The 20,384-nt window shown below is 39.5% G+C and overlaps 1 protein-coding gene and 1 pseudogene across 1 annotated transcript in view; both read left to right on the top strand.

The window, feature by feature from the left end:
• The first annotated feature begins 361 nt into the window (after positions 1-361).
• On the top strand, positions 362-515 carry LOC126096727 (U2 spliceosomal RNA; annotated as a pseudogene).
• Positions 516-14,272: 13,757 nt separating this feature from the next.
• Positions 14,273-20,384, top strand: part of LOC126088125 (pre-piRNA 3'-exonuclease trimmer-like) — a 275,789-nt gene continuing 269,677 nt past the window's right edge. Inside the window, exon 1 of the mRNA XM_049906233.1 lies at positions 14,273-14,663. Within this exon, the coding sequence (XP_049762190.1) occupies positions 14,533-14,663 (131 nt within the window). The 5' untranslated portion in view covers positions 14,273-14,532. The remainder of the gene's footprint in view (positions 14,664-20,384) is intronic.

Below are 20,384 nucleotides of genomic sequence, written 5' to 3'. Positions count from 1 at the left end.
GAAAGAACTGACAGGTCAAAGCAGTCTTTGTACCTACCACTCACACAAGACAAAGCCATGGCTTCCAGTCAACCACTGGCTGCAGATACTGCAAGGCAAACAGGTGCAGCTTGGACTTATAGTTCTAACTGCAGTTCCACTCTGACACAGATACCCTTGTTTAAAAAATCCACTTTACCCAATCTGAAATGGGGATGTTGTTGTTTATATACCATGAATTTCTCACACAAAATGTAGATTCCTGGCTTTTATATGGGTTAATTTTGAAGACAGAAGAAACTGGACCATACACGAGTTTCCACATCACTGAAGTATCGTTACTTCTTGTGAAAAGCCAGGAGAACAGTATGACATAGCCTATATTTCCTCTAAGTATTTTCTCTTTGGTAAAAAAATCTGTTCTTATCAGCTTAATATCTGTTATGTCCTGCATCACAGGTTTAGAACATTAAACTGATTTTTGACTCAAGTGCTAAGAGCATGCTGTGCTATCAGATTAATACAATGTATCACTTTATAAATTCAGCAATATAACTGATTTTAATACTATGGCCATCAATTGCTTTGTAGATGAGAAACTGAAATTTTGTTAAAAGATCACATTGCAACAAAACTTACTACTCCACCTCATGAGTCATATCAGTGGTATTCTCAGCCTCAATTCCATCAGCTCAGCAGCATGTCATTGATCAAATTGACTGACTATTTAATTACATTGGTCATGAGAGCCCCTTTGCATGGTGAGTAATTTCTTTTCTTGCAGTCGGATTACACTCGCCAGGTAACTCACATGCGAATCCCTCGAGGGAAGGTGATGTTCTCTTCGAGGGACACTATTGAGAACAGACATTTGAAGCTGACTACAGATGGATTCTACCACTGCCAACATACATTTTACATAAGGATCATGAAGATAAGATATGAAAAATTAATGCTCATGTGGAGGCATATGGACAGACTTCCTGTCTGTTGCTCTGTTTGCGAGTGGAATAGGAAAGGAAATGACAAGTAGTGGTAGAAGGTTCCCTCCACCGTGCACTGTACAATGGCTTGTGAAGTATGCATATGGATGTAGATGTCAGCCCATCCATTAATCAACACACAAAACTCACAGAGTGAACTCATCTTATTTATTGAGAAAACAAAAGATGTATTGCTGCTGATTGTTTCTCAGTAAAAACCTTGGTATTAGCCTCTTCGTTTCTCCCTGCAGTTACTTCAAGGGATGTATGTGAGAGGTTTAATACGTTTGTCCACAATACTAGATAGAGCTCATCTCTCAACTCTCCTTTTGTCAGAGTAATGCTTACCTGTCGTATTCTCACGAATCCCCCAGTCTTCAATATACAGCATTTGAATCTGATTTCAACAAGTAAGAGATGTCCCCCACCAAGTCACAGAACCTGCTAACTCTCGAAAAATCTTCATGTCCTGACAGCACAGTTACATTAGTTATAAAACTATCTAGTCCTCCACCCATCACAAACAAGGTAGAGACCTATCACAACAACAAAAATAGCACACTAGCATACAGGAGGAATTTCACAACCATGCAGCAGCAATGCAGAGTACAAGTAGACTGCACAAAGAAATTCAGAAGCATAACACATTCAATTCATTAATATCGAATGACTGTCTATAAATGTCTCCCTGTGCATCTCCTAATCTCCTTTAGCATATTCCTATGATACAACAGTGCAATGCTGTCAGAGTCATCATTGGCAGCGGAGTATCTACCTCCCTCTCTGTGCTTGTTTTTTATATAACAGCCAACAGAGTAAAATTACCAACTACAAAAATCTCCCTAACGTCGCTTGGTAGAAAACACAAAAGATTTTACCGTGTCGCTCTCTTCTGATATATCAAAAACAATTACTGTCTGCATGTTGACATTGACCATATGTGGTGATCCCATTAAATAAACATGTATTGGTCCATTGGAGCAGATGGCCAGTGATTGAAGTCGCTTACATAGATCTGTGTAAAGTTTTGTCACCTGTACTGGAGGAAGACCATATCCTACAGACTTTCAATCACAACAGAGGTTTCTTGTGTTGTTGTTTTATAATCATTTTGATACATCATTTCTTGATGTAACACGTCAAAGCAGTGTATGACTACAGCTGTCTAAACAGCCATACATTCTGTTTTTCCACAATGACTTTGAGGTCTGCTTCAGGTACTAAACTGACATTAACATGTTTTGATTCAGTGGCTGTCACAGGAAGATGGACATAGCATGGCATAAGGTAAGCTGCTACAACACAGGATGGTTGAAATAAAGGACAGAGATGGTATTTCCTATTGACACAATGTTGGAAGACATCACAAAATATGGAAACTGGAAGAGTCTGTGGAACTGTGGAGCATTTCCAAACAGTTGTCCAAAGGTGATGACCTCCACATTTCGCCTCATCTTCCACTGTGACAGGGTAGCAGATGTTTCAGCATTCCATTTTCGAAGAGACCAAGAGCACTGATTCCTCATATTGGTGGTGCATATTGCACTCAGGTATATGATCACTGTTTCAGTGTCCTAGGCGGTGGTCATCCTGACCTCCAAATCTTTGGACACCGCATCTTTCATTTTTATAGCTTACAATGTGTAGCTGTATGTGAAAACAAGGGGGTATTCTGCAGGACTTAAAGCCACAAAGCATGGATGGTATACACCATAAGTTGGCAATCCTACCAGTAGAGAAATAGTATGATTTTCATACACTCAGACGAGCATGTAACTACCCTCATTCCTCTATACTGTGTCCTAATTTCATCAATTTTATGCACATTAGTTCAATTTTCGTTATTTTACCAGGTTTTCTGTAATTTCAACTTTTTTTACCCAGTTACATGAGGTAGAAACACCAAGTCTCAATGACTGTAATGTCAAGAAAATGTCTCATTGCTTTGATCTTGTGATGCTATCAGCCAATGACATTGCAGCATGATTCTCAATTTTTGTATCATTGCTAAACCACCCACTCCATTACTCTGCAAGGGCCATATGCAAGTGGACATTTTGTAAACCTTGAAACACTGCCTACATCACATGACACAAATACTGTTTCGTTGTGTAGGATATAGCTATCAGCAGATACGAGTTGCAAAAACTACTCTTAAGCCGAGCTACCTAATAAATTCAGTAAGATTTTTTTATGATTTGCCATCTTCCTCAGTTTGGATGGGAGTCACAAAGTATTCTCACATTCGTAGGATAAAAAGAAGGAGAGTGAAAGATCTCACCATCATCTTTGATGATAACCACCCCAAAAAATGATTCATATCCATAGCAGCATTCTGCCCTCAATTTCAAAATGGGCTGCCCCTTCATTGAACCTACTGGCTAAGGTTCCTGAAAAAAATTGTAGGTGGTCTCTCTATTCATCTTGTAACTGTTCTGCTGACTTTAACCAATCCTCCCTGCAACATTGTCTCCTATTTAATTTGTAACTGACCAGAAGTGATTGGGTACAATATCTGTTATGTACGATGCTTCATGAAGGAACAGAATGAGACGAGTTCCACGTAATCAATACACATCGATATTCTGCTTTTGGAAGGAGCAGAATATGTTCCAAACTTGCGTAAATCAACTGACAATAGTGATATAGACTGGTATTCTCATTCCATTACCCTAACTACCGTTCTGCAAAGACTGTTTCATACCAATCATTCTCACATCATCCATCCAATTACACATGGTCTTTCTAGAAGTATGCATGCTCAGCAGGTTAGCACTCCTTAGTGGTGTATAGTAGATAAGGGTCTGATATGAAGGTTGTTCATAAAATAATATTCCCAAGGACCTACAATCACAAGGAACACTGTTACAGGTAATCCGACAACACGGATGTGTAGCCTAGTTCTCCCTCTCCCATTTCTCATCCCAGCGAGCTGTCTGCAACACTCAATCTTGGCTTGGCAGCCATTAGAGGTGGAGCTCCTACTCTCTGTTTTGAATTTTTGTGTAAGTGGGAGTTTTGTGCGTTTTGGTTTTTGGACAAATGTACAAAATTACTAAAGACGTATTAGTCCATGCATTAACTTCCGGGATGAAAATCAGACTGTCTTACATTACACCAACACAACAACTTATGCTATTGTACAGTTCTTTGTTAAATATTTTCTTGTACATATGCTTATTTGATTTGTCACTTTCTCAATCAATGGACCTGATCTGAGAGGCCCTAATTTCTTTGCGGCTAACTTTTCCAGGTAATTTTCTTGTCTGTTAGCACCTTAAAAAGAGAATCAACAGACTTAATGTTGATACTGCACACAAAAACCAATTCCCGCACAGTAAACAACCAACTCAGAACACAAACTTCCAATTGTGGGACTGAAATTCAAGAAGTAATGTCACTTGACTAGAATACAAATGAGGCACTGAGAGCCATAAAGGTCAAAAGCACACCATCATTGATCTCACATTTAAGTGAATATAAGAGTGAGACAGTTTTCGTGAATGTTAATATATACACTGTTCACTTGCAGCACAGATAAAGGTGACTCGCCACAAGATCAACAGAAGTCAGAAGCATGAATGAATGCCACAATCTCACAACTGATTGCTTTAGGCCATTATGGTTCTCACTACCTGAAATGTAGTACTGCATGACAAATCCAAAACTTAATATACTGTAACTCATTCACAAACAAACAAACTAGGTTTCTCTATCAGTATAACTATAACATATACTGACGACCAATCTAATTTTACTCTATAGTGAGTGAATTTGCAGATCTGAGTATCGTGCTACTGTCTAGCATGATTTATGCAATGTGAACAGGAATACAAGTGCGCTGCAGTGTGCTACCGCCTGGTGACACTGACATAAACTTGTAGTTGCATGGTAAGGAATAACTATGCATGCCATGAACTGTGCTTGTTGTTTATCAAATCTGTATGTATTTTATCCATAATGCAATGATGTCACACCAGTTGCACAAGCACAAAAGCTTCTTAAAATTTGAACAACTGAAGATGTGCTCGTCCCGAGAATGCTTACGGGAGACCACAAACGGAAATGTGAGTAGGCGGCCCTTGAATTTCTTTACTCTTATGCAACTGATTGTTAGGAATACTTGGACTCCATTGTTACTGTGGACAAAACCTGGGTCCACTACACAACACTGAAAACGAAACAGCAATCCCATCAGTGGAAACATCCAGAGCCACCAAAGCTGCAGAAGTTAAAACAACCACTGTCTGAGAGCAAAGTGATGAAGAGCATGTTTTGGGAATGGAAAGAACTATTATTGTGCAAATTTCTACCTGCCGGCACTACAATCAATGGGGACCACTACTGCAAAACATTGAAGAACCTTCACCGAACGATCAAAAACAAGAGGAGAAGTATGTTCATGAAGGGAGTGCGTTTCCATGAGGACAACACTTCTCTGCACATCATCCATATCACAACCAATCTCATAAAGAAATTGGATAGGTTACTGTCATACATTTCCCATACAGAATAAGATTTTCACTCTGCAGCAGATTGTGCACTGATATGAAACTTCCTGGCAGATTAAAACTGTGTGCCGGACCGAGACTCAAACTCGGGACCTTTGCCTTTCGCGGGCAAGTGCTGTACCAACTGAGCTACCCAAGCACGACTCACGCCCCGTCCTCACAGCTTTACTTCTGCCAGTACCTCGTCTCCTACCTTCCAAACTTAACAGAAGCTCTCCTGCGAACCAGCACTCCTGAAAGAAAGGATATTGCGGAGACATGGCTTAGCCACAGCCTAGAGGATATTTCCAGAATGAGATTTTCACTCTGCAGCAGAGTGTGCGCTGATATGAAACTTCCTGGCAGATTAAAACTGTGTGCTGGACCGAGACTCGAACTCGGGACCTTTGCCTTTCGTGGGCAAGTGCTCTACCAACTAAGCTACCCAAGCACTACTCACGCCCCGTCCTCACAGAGCACTTGCCCGCGAAAGGCAAAGGTCCCGAGTTCGAGTCTCGGTCCGGCACACAGTTTTAATCTGCCAGGAAGTTTCATATCAGTGCACACTCCGCTGCAGAGTGAAAATCTCATTCTGGAAACATCCCCTAGGCTGTGGATAAGCCATGTCTCCGCAATATCCTTTCTTTCAGGAGTGCTAGTTCTGCAAGGTTCGCAGGAGAGCTTCTGTTAAGTTTGGAAGGTAGGAGACGAGGTACTGGCAGAAGTAAAGCTATGAGGACGGAGCGTGAGTCGTGCATGGGTAGCTCAGTTGGTACAGCACTTACCCGTGAAAGGCAAAGGTGCCGAGTTCGAATCTCGGTCCGGCACACAGTTTTAATCTGCCAGGAAGTTTCATCTCCCATACAGTTCGCTTCCATCTCTTCCCTGAATCAGAGTAATACCTGGGTGGGACACATTTCACAACAGGAGAGAAGCTGAAAGAAGAAGTTTTAAGCTATGTTCTTGGCACATAGGGAGAGTTCTATGATATAGACATACAGAAGATGGTACATCGTTTGTGAAAATGTATTGATCTCAATCATGATTTTGTCAAAAAGAGGTAAAAGTCTAAGCTCTCCACAAATGTATTATTTCATAACAGTAAACATGTTTTTAATTGCAAAAAATAATTGGGAACTTAATTTTATGGACAACCCTTTGCATTTGAGAGTGTTGTGGTGATCTAACAGACAATTAAGAAGAAGAAGAAGAAGAAGAAGAAGAAGAAGAAGAAACATATGGTTTACACATGATGAAGCTCCAGATGGCAGGAGTTTGAAACATTTCACATAAATCACTTGTGTTATCAGTTATGTAGTACTGTTGTAGTGTTTGGATTCCACACCAAGAAGGTGCTGGAAAAAGAGAGAAATGACTGTAGAACATAAACACACACCTCTGAGGCAACACAGTTCTGCACTTTAACTTGTTAAAGCAGTGTGGTTTCCGATAAATAAGTTCTACGGAATGCAACACTGTTAAAACTTCAATGCAGGAAATATTCCAACACATGACATACATTTACCCTGCAACTTTCTTATCCCAGTCACCATGATGAGAAACTTTAAGATGATAAAATTACTACCTTCAACACCAAAGGAAAAGAAAACACAGATTCCTTATGATAAATGCACTATATAGCTTTCTGGTGGTGTATAGTGCCCACTTTTCACATCTGATTACGGTTTGGAAATTATACTATATCTGCATCAGTCCTATAAAATGGTAGCCAACAATGGAAAAGTGCATGGAACAATGACATCTTATGAGGTAATAGACAAATGCATAGCCGTGGTGTTTGACATGTAAAATTTCATGCTATGCAGTGCTAACTCCATGAACAGAAAACAGTTTCTCCCATACAAAACAACTGTCAAGCAATTGTATATACACACACTGCACTACTTCACAAACCCCTGTCACTGACTTAGAATCACTGCAGTTATGAATCTGAAGACTTTGTTTATTTCCAAGATGTGACTGGGAAGTGAAGTACTCTGCCCACATCTTTGTTTATCTAGTGGAGGGTGCTGAAATAGGTTTTCCAGTCATCTCTGCCCAAACTCTTTGCCTTTACATATGTCTGCTTGTGTCTGTATATGTGCGGATGGATGTGTGTGTGTGTGTGTGTGTGTGTGTGTGTGTGTGTGTGTGTGTGTGTGTGAAAGTGTATACCTGTCCCTTTTTGCCACCAAGGTAAGTCTTTCCACTCCTGGAATTGGAATGACTGCTTACCCTCTCCCTTAAAACCCACATCCTTTCATCTTTCCCTCTCCTTTCCTCTTTCCTGATGAAGCAACCGTAGGTTGCGAAAGCTTGAAATGTGTGTGGGTGTTTTTCCATCGGTTCGATGGAAATGATTCATCATGCACACACTGGAAGTCCTCTACGGCTTTGATATGGGAATGTTGGCTGTTAACAGATGCAGATAGGGAGCTCTCCAAGTCACACCCAGAACTCACAATAGTATATGAATGGAATGCAGGCTACATCACGAAAGTGATACAGCCCAGGAGAACAATGGAAAAAATCATTAAATGTGCTATAAATGACCTGTCTCAATATTTCTCTCACTCTAGAATGCATCACAAGTCTGCCATTAAACCCTGTCTCATTATGACCCCTCCAACCAATTGCTACATCTACTTTCTATCATCCTTTAACACAGACCAATGTCAATTTGGAGGCAGATGGTTCTCTTCTTAAGGAGAGCATTCAAGACAGTAGACAATTTGCATGTATTCCTACTACCTCAGTAGACATACTACAGAATATTGTTAGAAACCATGCAGTAACCATTCTGCAAGGTATTTGTTAGCTGACACTGCATCACAGTAATTGGTAGAGAGTACAGAGAAACGCATTGTAAATATTGTCTGTTATAGTTTAAAATGCTTAAACAGTCTTGCACATGGTCAAACACATAATTCATTTGATAGTTCTATATTGCAGTCCCATGCTGAAATACAATACTCTTTAGCTAAGGAGAATGTAAAGTTTATTGTAGTTACATGTCAGGAAACTTTATAAAAATCTATAAGGTGGTTGCCAATAACTTTGGCATCACACCTGTACTTGTGATCCAACATATATAAATGTATTACTCTACATTTGGCAGTCATCCATATTAAACAATCTGTTCCAATCTTATTATCACTATCCATGATCAGTTACTGTTTCCCTTGTTCCCAGTGCTTCCATGTTGACTGTCTCTCGTATTACTCTTGCTGTCACACACTTGTTCCCATGAACAAGAATTTTCCTGCATCAAGCAGATATGTAAATAGTCTTACATTCTCCCTCAATTTTCCCACATTTTGCTGCATTTTCCCTCAATTTATACGCATTTTCCATCACTTTTTGTAATTTTACTGATTTTATGTTACTTCTGCTCATGTTATCATGACATCACGAATAGATCTTGCAGGTGGATCCACCACGCATTACATCCGGGATAGGGTTGGAAGGTGGATCCACCACTCATTAGGTTGGAATAATTTCTGAAGGTGGATCTATCACAGGTTACCACTGAAATATGGTTCAGAGGTAGATCACCACATATTACAGCTGGGATAGGGTTTGAAGGTGAATGTACCCTTGATACATCCAGGATGGTGTCTGAAGGTGGATTCACCAGTGGTAGGTCCACGGTAGTTGCACTAGCTGTTGAAAAATGTACTACATTTACATGCAAGCTTAGAATATAAGGCCAGAACTGATATCACGATCATGTGAGGAACAGGGATATAAAATCGGTAAAATTCTGAAAACTGACAGAAAACACATATAAATTGAGGGAAAATATGGCAAGATGTGGGAAAATTGAGGGAGAATGGGAGAGTACACACTTGTCTGCTAGTTGCAAGAAAATTTTTGTACATGGGACAGCAAGAGGAATATGAGGAAAAGTCAACATGGAAGCACTGGTAACCAGGAAAACAGTAATTGATCATGTACAGCACTAAGAAGGCTGGAATAGAGTGTTGAATATGGATGATAGCCAAATATAGAGTAATAAATCTGTATTTGTGGGATCTTAAGCACAGGTGTCACTCCAAAGTTATCGGCAACCACGTTATAGGCTTTTATAAAGTGTACTGACAAATGGCTATGATAAACTTTATGTCCTTCTCAGCTAAAGAGCATTGTATTACCAGCTTGGGATTGCAATACACAACTACTGACTGGATCATGTGGTTGACCCTGTGCAAGACTGTTTAAATGTTTTAAATTCCAACAAACATTTACAATGTGCTCCTCCATACTTTCTACCATTCACAACTATGTGGTATCAGTGGACAAATTCCTTACAGAACAATTGCTGCAGGGTTTTTAACAATGTTCTGCAGTATGTCTACTGAGGTAATAGGAATTCATGCAAATTGTCTGCTGTCTTGGATGGCTTCCTACAAAAGAGAACCATTTGCCTCTAAATTGACATGGCACTGCATTAATGGTTGATAGAAAGCAGTTGGAGTAATTGGTTGAGAGGGATCGTAATGAGGTAGGATTTAATGGTAGACTGATGATGTAATCTAGAGAGTGGTAGATGTTGTGGCAGGTCATTTATAGCACATTGTTCTCTTGGGTTGTATCAATTGTGTGGAAAGCCTGCATTTGACTTGTATACAACTGCATGTTCTGGGTGTGCCTTAGAGCGCTCTCTGCCAGCAATAGTTAGCAGCAAATCTCCCCACACAGAAGTCAGTAGAGGACTTCCAAAGTGTGTGTGATGGATCACGTTAGCTGAGTGGTCAGCGCGACAGACTGTCAATCCTAAGGGCCCAGGTTCGATTCCCAGCTGGGTCGGAGATTTTCTCCGCTCAGGGGCTGGGTGTTGTGTTGTCTTAATCATCATCATTTCATCCCCATCGATGTGCAAGTCGCCAAAGTGGCGTCAAATCAAAAGACTTGCACCAGGCAGGCGGTCTACCCAACGGGAGGCCCTTGTCATACGCCAATTCTATATTATTAGCCCCCTCCTCTAGATGAATGAAGATGTAGGCAGAGTACTTCACTTCCCTGTCACATCTTGGACATAAATAGAGTCTTCAGATTCATAACTGCAGTGATTCTAAGTCAGTGACAGAGGTTTGTGAGGTAGTGCAATCCATGTATATACAATTGCTTGACAGTTGTTGTGTGTGCAAGAGAGTGTTTACTGTTCATGGAGTTAGTGCTGAATGGTGAGTAATTTTACATGCCAAACACTGCAGCTAAGCATTTGTCTATTTCCTCATAAGATATTGTTGTTTCTTGCATTTTCCATTATTCATGATCATTTTATAGGACTGTTGTGAACATACCATAATTTCCAAACTGTAATCAGATCCCGAAAGCTACATAGTGCATGTATTACAAAGAATCTATGTTTTCTTCTCCTTTGGTATATAAGGTAGTAATTTTATCATCTTAAAGTTTTTCATCGTAGTGATTGGGATAAGAAAGTTGCATGGTGAATGTATGTCATATATTAGAAATATATTTCCTGCATTGGAGTACTAACAGTGTTACATTTCCCACAACTAATGTATTGGAAACCACACTACCATAACATAACAGTACGTTTAAGTGCAGAATTGTGTAGCCTTAGAAGTGTGTGTTCATATTCTATGATCATTTCTCTCTTTCCAATACCTTCTTGGTATGGAACCAGACATTACAGAAATACTACATACATGATGGCACAAGTGATTTACGTAAAATGTTTCAGACTTCTTCCACATGGAGTTTCATAATGCTTACACCATACATTTCGTCTTCTTATTATTAACTATCTGCCACCACAATACTCTCAAATGTATCAGGCTCACATCTGTTTATGCCAATAAGGAGTGCTAACATCGTAAGTATGCATGCATCTAGATAGATCATCTCTATTTGGATAGGTGACTTGAGTAAGATTGATACAGAACAGACTTCTCAGAACAGTAGTTAGGGTAATGGAATGAGAATACCAGTCTATATCACTATTGTCAGTCGATTTACGCAAGTTTGGAACATATACTGCTCCTTCCAAAAGCAGAATATCGATGTGTATTGATTACGTGGAACTCGTCTCATTCTGTTCCTTCATGAAGCATCGTACATAACAGATATTGTACCCATTCACTTCTGGTCAGTTACAAATTAAATCGGAGACAATGTTGCAGGGAGGATTGGTTAAAGTCAGCAGAACAGTTACAAGATGAATAGAGAGACCACCTACAGTTTTTTTCAGGAACCTTAGCCAGTAGGTTCAATGAAGGGGCAGCCCATTTTGAAATTGAGGGCAGAATGCTGCTATGGATATGAATCATTTTTTGGGGTGATTATCATCAAAGATGATGGTGAGATCTTTCACTCTCCTTCTTTTTATCCTACGAATGTGAGAATACTTTGTGACTCCTATCCAAACTGAGGAAGATGGCAAATCATAAAAAAAATCTTACTGAATTTATTAGGTAGCTTGCCTTAAGAGTAGTTTTTGCACCTCGTATCTGCTGATAGCTATATCCTACACAACGAAACAGTATTTGTGTCATGTGATGTAGGCAGTGTTTCAAGGTTTACAAAATGTCCACTTGCATATGGCCCTTGCAGAGTAATGGAGTGGGTGGTTTAGCAATGATACAAAAATGAGGAATGAGGGTAGTTACATGCTCGTCTGAGTGTATGAAAATCATACCATTTCTCTACTGGTAGGATTGCCAACTTATGGTGTATACCATCCATGCTTTGTGGCTTTAAGTCCTGCAGAATACCCCCTTGTTTTCATATACAGCTACACATTGTAAGCTATAAAAATGAAAGATGCGGTGTCCAAAGATTTGGAGGTCAGGATGACCATCGCCTGGGACACTGAAACAGTGATCATATACCTGAGTGCAATATGCACCACCAATATGAGGAATCAGTGCCCTTGGTCTCTTTGAAAATGGAATGCTGAAACATCTGCTACCCGTCACTGTGGAAGATGAGGTGAAATGTGGAGGTCTCACCTTTGGACAACTGTTTGGAAATGCTTCACAGTTCCACAAACTCTTCCAGTTTCCATATTTTGTGATGTCTTCCAACATTTTGTCAGTAAGAAATACCATCTCTGTCCTTTATTTCAACCATCCTGTGTTGTAGCAGCTTACCTTACGCCATGCCATGTCCATCTTCCTGTGACAGCCACAGAATCGAAACATGTTAATGTCAGTTTAGTACCTGACATAGACCTCAAAGTCATTGTGGAAAAACAGAATGTATGGCTGTTTAGACAGCTGTAGTCATACACAGCTTTGATGTGTTACATGAAGAAACAATATATCAAAATGCTTATTAAACAAAAACACAAGAAACCTATGTTTTGATTGAAAGTCTATGGGATACGATATTCCACCATTGCAGGCGGCTAAACTTTACACGGATCCTTGTAACTGACTTCGATCAGTGGCCTCCTGCTCCAGTGGACCAATACATGTTTATTTAATGTGATCACCACATATGGTTAGTGCCAACACGCAGACAGTAATTGTTTTCGATACATCAGAAGAGAGCGAGGCAGTAAAATCTTATTGAGTTCCCTACCAAGTGACGTTAAGGAAGTGTTTGCAGTTGGTAGTTTTACTCCATTGGATGTTACAAAAATAACAAGTAGGAGAGAAAGAGAGAGAGAGAGAGAGAGAGAGAGAGAGAGAGATACTGTGCTGTCAGTGAAGAGTCTGACAACATTAAACTGTCTTATTTCTACCGTAGCAATCATAAGAATAAGATAAAGGAGATTAAGACACCTACAGGGGATATTTATAGACACTTATTCGATATCAACGAATTTTATGTGTTATGCTTCTGAATTTCTTTGTACAGACCACGTGTATTCTGCATTGTTGGGAATTGTCTCCCTTGCACTTTTGGTGAAAATGCATTTATTCTGCAAAAATGAGTAAATGAACAAGGGACGAAAATGTAATCAGATCGCAATGTCCATTTAACGGCGATCGCAATGATTGCGTTTGCATAAGTTTCACGCAAACACCTCCGGTAGGTGTGCATCTCATCGGTGTCAAGCGCGTCCACCGATCATGTGAGCGGGGCGGAACAATGGAAACATGTCCTTAACGAAACGAACTTTTTGCGCCATCGCGGGCCCCCATGTACTTCGCGAACGCGACGAAGCGAAAGCGGAAACAAACGGAGAGCGTCAAATTAAAGCGGAAACAAATGGAGAGCGTGAAATTTCCGTACGCGTCTGTGGGGATCTTTCAGTTAAGTTGGACCCACGTGGTCCGCCGATTGAAATGATACACTTTCGAAAAACGCGTCTTGTGTGCCGCACCTTGCCAGAAATTTGTCTAACGGTAGCAATTCGCACCGACCCATATCTAACGCAGCTAAACTGAGGCGGCCGTGAGCTGCTTTGGTGCGTTCACGCATTTTTGCGGCGCGACTGCCACACTGTTTTTGCCTTTATGTATAAAGTGACTTGTGGAGACCGGTAAGTTGTGTTGCAGAATTCTAACAGCGTTCATTTATGCTTTGTCGTGGCCATTGATGAGTTCTGACTGTTACTATGTCGCTGTGGCCAATATACAAAACAAAATTTGGGTTCTTGTAGTAATGCGGACCCTCTGCAAATTATTATTTACTATTGACCTTTCCTCGGTTGATGGCAATGCCAAATGAATATCGTACGTTTCGCGCGCAAAAACACTCCGCGAGTTCGATTTGCGTTACCAACCGAACTGTATGGAAGCTCTACCCCATACAATGCGCACCAGAATTTATACGGCAATTAGCTTGTTTTTCGAATAGCTAATCGTGGCTCTATCCTGCGATCGTACAACTTGCCCTAGAAATCTGCGTCTCCAAATTAAGGTTAGAAATATTTGCAACCTATTGGAAAAACGCAATCTAGGAACTTTGAAAAAGAATAGTTGCGGCGCCAAGAATCTTTGATAACAAAGTGTAGAAAACTGTCGGGCGTTGGCGGAAATATTGATTCTTGATTGTTACTGTTGTGGTGTATGTGCTCAAACAGGTTGTTAACGATGTAGGCGAAGAGTTGGGTAATGTTGAAAATTGTCTAGTGTTGAGAAGCAGTTCGTAGTGGAAAAATGGTGGACATACTTAGGAGTAACTTTGAAGAGAAATTGCCGGAGATAAAAGCTGCACTGAAAAATGCAAAGTTCATTGCAATTGACACGGAATTCACAGGGTTGTCCGTGTACAAAAATTACAAGCCAAGGTATGCTACCCAGCATGAAATCTGGAACGTATTTTAGTTATGTTACTCATGGTGATAAAAACTAATAAAATGTTTCTATGGAACTACCATAGCTATTTGTTAAAAAAGAAATTCGGTTGCATTGAGGTGGTGATAGTTATGTGGTGCCATGTTCCCTGATCAGTTTGTTAATTCTGATCCGGTGAGTGTGTTCACCGGTCGCAGAAGTGCAGTGGCATAACGTTTGCAATAATATGATGCCTATAAACCACCGTCACAGTGTTATTGCCAACCTTCTGATACTTTGCTAACAAAACGAGCCGTACGTGAAATATGAATTCAACAGATCTTGGCTAGAGTGTGATACCTACTAGTGGAACACTCCCTCACCCGTCTTCGCCCTAAAATCTTTGTTTTGGGACAGATTACCATTCCATATTATGTCGCAATAATGCCCTAATGTTGTGAATATTAGTATGTATACATTTACTCGCTCTCCTTTTTTTCCATTTGTATTCTTGTTTATAACGTATTTTAAATCCTTGAGGATCTCTATATGGACATTTTAGTAATAAACGTATCTTAGTCATTGGAAAACTTTTCTTTGTGCCTATCAGCAACTCTGTCTTATCCTCAAAGCGAGTAGCAATCTAACATTTTACATGTATTGTTGTTTTACCAACCTGGAGCTTCTGGGTTCAAATGTAGAATCTAAAGTCCCATTGTGGAAGGGGTGGGAAGGATATTTCTGTAACAGTCACTGGTCAAAGGTGGGTTCTCTCACCGCAGAGGGAATCCTCACTACATTGCCCTTGTTAAAAACATTTCATTTCAATAAAGTGAGTGGAGTAATGTTTGCCATATTCAAATAATGGTTTTCGCCAGTGACTTCTCATCCACAGCACTAACCCTTCCACAGATATCACAAAATATCAAAAATAAAGCTGACAGAGAAATGATCATCGTGTGGAGTTAGGAGATGACAGCTGAGTCCCTATTCGTGTGGTATATTATTAAATAAATTAGTTAGAAACCCTTTCAACTTCAAAGAAGACACCAAAAATAAAACTTGTTGTCCTATACCAACTGTGGCCATGGTTGTGTTAACCTGGGGAGATATCTGCTGGTCCCACACTGAATGTAGTTGTGAAGTTGCCTAAATTCCAAGGTATTCATTTAGTTGATCATTACCAATATACACATGTACCTGATTACTCCATATGTCACTCATAAGTGTTTCTCTCTTCTGTGACTCACTTTGATTGGTTTTAATTGTCTCTAGACCATTCGACTATTTTACAGCACTTGGCAAATATGAGTAATTAAATATTACAGAGATTTCCTTCCAGCATGCGTATAATATATGAAGGCATGCAGATAGAAGAGGTTGGTAGTGTTAAATTTCTGGAATTACAACTCATTAATAAATTCAGTTGGGAAAAGCACACCACAGAATGACTGTATTTGCGATGAGAAAAAAAGTTTATATGTGCTTAATTTAATTCTTTTGTATGTCATATGAGATTATATTCTGGGGTAACTCATCAAACTGATCAGAAGTTTTTAGAATACAAAATCAAGTAGTAAGACTCATTTTTGGTGAAACCTCAAGATCACAATAGAAACCTGTTCAAGGAACTGGATTTCCTAACCACTGCTTCTGTATATTTACAGTATTCCTAAATGAAATTAGTTGCAAATAAAATGTCTGTAGCTCAATACATAGTATGTATCAACACTACGATTAAGAATAATCTACTTAAAGACCTAAAACCACTTACCTTGTTCCAGCTGGAGTCCAATATTCAGGAACACACATTTTCAATAAATTGCCAGCAAATGTTAAATACAAGATAAAGCACAGTTTAAACAGAGCTTGAAAGACTTTTTGGTGGACAACTCCTCCTGCTGTATAGATGAATATCTTAATAAGGACTTTAATACCATTTTAAGTTAGACTTCAGTTTCGACAACACTTGGTCACAACACTCAAGATTAGGTATTTCGTGTATGATAAATTTGTTAGGGGACATAGTGGTGTAAGTAATGTTCCTGGTCTTGAAAGTTTTTCCAAATGTCATGTTGTAGCTTATCACAGCTTTTTCTTTTCGTTCTTCTTCTTCTAATTCTTAAGTCATTAGTCTTCTGACTGGTTTGATGTGGCTCACCAGGACTTCATCTCCTGTGGGCAACCTGTTCATCTCAGATCAGCACTTACAATGTACATCCTCAGTTATTTGCTGAATGTATCCCAGTATCTGTTTTCCTGTATCGTTTTTGCTCCCTCTAGATCTTTCTAGTACCATCGACTATATTCTCTGATACCTTAACAGATGTCGGATTGGTTTTCCCCTTCTTCTTGTCAGTGTTTTCCATATATTTCTTTCTCACCGATTCTGTGGACAATCTCCTCATTCCTTGCCGTATCAGTCCACATAATTCTCAACTTTTTTCTGTAGCACCATGTGACAAGTGCTTCTGTTTTCTTGTGTTATGGTTTTTCCACAGTTCATGTTTCACTACCATACAATGCAATGCACGAAACATACATTCTCAGAAATTTATTGCTGAAATTAAGACCCCCTGTTTAAGACTGCTAGACTTCTCTTGGACAGGAATGTTCTTTGTGCGAGTGCTAGTCTGCTTTTTATGTCTTCCTTGCTCTGTCTGTCATGGGTTACTTTGCTGCCTAGGTAGCAGAATACCTTAACTTAACGTACTTCATGAGTACCATTTATGATGTTAAGTTTCTTGCTATTCTCGTTTCCACTACATCTCATTACTTTTGTTTTATTTCTATTCACTCTCAACCCTTATTCTGTACCCATTGGACTGTTCATTCCATTCAGCAGGTCCTGTAATTCTTCTTCATTTTCACTGAGGAATTGCAATGTCATTAGTGAATATTATCATTGATTTCCTTTCACCTTGAATTTTAATCCCACTCCTGACTCTTTATGTTATTTCCATCATTGTTTTTTGGATGTACAGTTTGAATATCAGGGGCAACAAACTACATCCTTGTGGTTACATTCTTTTTAATCCATGCACTATGTTTTTGGTCTTCCACTCTTAGTGTTTCAACTTGGTTCTTGTACATATTGTATATTACCTGTCTTTCCTTATAGCTTGCTCGTATTTTTCTCAGGGTTTCAAACATGCCCCATTTTATATTGTTGAATGCTTTTTCCACGTCGGCAAAACCCATGAATGTGGCTTGATCTCTCTCTCTCTCTCTCTCTCTCTCTCTCTCTCTCTCTCTCTCTTTTTTCCCCCAGTCTTGCTTCCAATACCAGCAGCAACATCAGAATTGCCTCTCTGGTGCCTTTACCTTTCCTAAAGCCAGACTGATCATCTAACACATCATCAATTTTCTTTTGTATGTTATTCTTGTCAGCAAATTGGCTGAATAAGCTGTTAAGCTGAATGTGCGATAATTGTTGCAGTTGTCAGCTGATGCTATCTTGGGGATTGTTTGGATAATTTTTTTTTTTTTTTAAAGTATCATGGTATGTCGCCAGTCTTGTCCATCTACACACTGACATGAATAATTGTTTTGTTGTCACTTCCCCCAATGATTTTAGAAATTCCAATGGGAAGTTAGCCACCCCTGTGCTTTATTTGATTTTAAGTCTTCCAAAGTTTTTGTAAATTCTGATTCTACCACTGTACCCCCCCATTTCTTCCCTATAACTCCTGTTTCTTCTTCTATCACACCATCAGTCAAGTCCTTCCCCTCATAGAGGCCGTCAGTGTACTCTTTCCTCCTATCCGCTCTCTCCTCTGCATTTAACAGTGGAATTCTCATTGGCCTCATAATGTTACCACCTTTGTTTTTAATTTCACTGAAGGTTGTTTTGACTTTTTTATATGCTGAGTCAGTCCTTCCGACAGTCATTTCTTTTTCAATTTCTTCAGATTTTTGATGTTGCCATATCATTTTAGCTGCACTGCACTTCTTACTTATTTCATTCCTAAGTGACTTGTATTTCCCAGAACATTTTTGTACTTCTGGCGTTGCTTCTGTTACCCATGGTTTCTTCGCAGTTATCATTCTTGTACGTATGTTTTTCTCTCCAACTTATGTTATTGCCCTTTTTAGAGATGTCCATTCCTCTTCAACTGAGCTGCCTACCAAGCTATTCATTATCACAGCATCTATAGCCTCAGAGAACTTCAAGCATATATCTTCATTCATCAGTACTTCTGTATCCCACTTCTTTGCTCATTAAGTCTTCCTGACTGGTCTCTTAAACTTAATCCTGCTGTTCATCATTATCAAATTGTGATCTGAGTCTGTATCTGCCCCTGGATACACATTACAATCCAGTATCTGATTTCAGAATCTCTGCCCGGCCATGATGTACTCTAATTGAACTTTTCCTGCATCTCCTGGCCTTTTCCATGTAGACCTCCTCATATTGTGATTATTGAACAGAGTTGCACCCAGTGTGCAACAGTCTTTTTGTTTTTATGTATATAGACTGAAATGTGGCCAGTGAAAATTCCTACCAAGGTCGGGAATCAAATCCGGGCCTTCTGCTTACTAGGCAGGTGCGTTAGCCACTAAGCCACCTTGGGACAGTGGTTCACACAACTGTACGGATTACCCTGACGTGCCTCCCTCCTTGATCCAAATTCTCACTGCTGTCCCACTCTTATGTTAAATTCCCTCTTACACATGAACCGAATTGCCAAGGTACCGGAATAGCATCCCGGCATTCAACTGAAATGGGGGATTCAGCCTGAAACCCAGTTGCATGTGCTTACAAAAATGAAATGATACAATTTCAGAGGCTTTACTGGTCTTATACAGATCTGATTTTATGTATATAGACTGAAGCGATGAGTGAAAATTTGTAGCATGACTGGAGGAATCTAAAGTAGACTGGGGTAGCTGTGAGAATTAGAGTCGAGGAGGGAGGCATGCCAGGGGAATTAGTGCAGTTGTGTGTACTCCTGTGCCAAGGTGGCTTAGTGGGTAATGCAGATGCGTAGTAAGGAGGAGACCTGGGTTCGGCTCCAGGCCTTGATACAAATTTTCACTTGCTACTTTAGTCAGTATACATAAAATTATATCTGTGTGAGACCAGTAATGTCACTGAAATTGTGTTGTTTCATTTGCACAGGTCTTCTTTATTGTACTTGTCTGTGACTCAATGTGAAATCTTGACAGTGAGTAGATTTTATGTTCACATAGAGTAATTACTGAATTTGCAAATGTTTGTAAATTAACAAAAATTTCTACAATTATGCTAAATCAACTAAAAGAGGACTCTGGTGAAAGCTGTTAAGGAGTTCTTACATTTGGACTTGACACCTGTATGACACACATTCACACATAATTGATAGAGACTGCAGACTTGACCTATTTGCTGTAAACAATATTTACACACAATTTACACATTTCCATGCAAACTAACTACAGCATGTGGTAGGTTTAGGATAGTGTTTAGCATACTGCACTGTTATGGTCTGGTCTTAGGTATTTTAAATGCTACACACTAGTTGACTGCAACAACAAAACTAGCAGGCAAGAACAGTTTGTATCAACATGCCACATCTACTCATTATAATATTATTTTACCTTTTCTTCGTTATAGCTGCTTTTTGTAAATTTATAATTAATAATTTTAGATAGTAGGGTTTGTTGTAAAAATTGTAATTGACATTCTGTTTTGATTTTGCTCCACACACATCTGTGGACACTATTATCATACTTGTAGATAAATTTGTTTAATA

This window comes from Schistocerca cancellata, chromosome 1 (genome assembly GCF_023864275.1).
Source record: "Schistocerca cancellata isolate TAMUIC-IGC-003103 chromosome 1, iqSchCanc2.1, whole genome shotgun sequence".
Classification (NCBI taxonomy): Eukaryota; Metazoa; Arthropoda; class Insecta; order Orthoptera; family Acrididae; genus Schistocerca; species Schistocerca cancellata.
The sequence above is the reverse complement of the archived record's forward strand: the minus strand, read 5'-3'. Positions and strand labels throughout refer to the sequence as shown.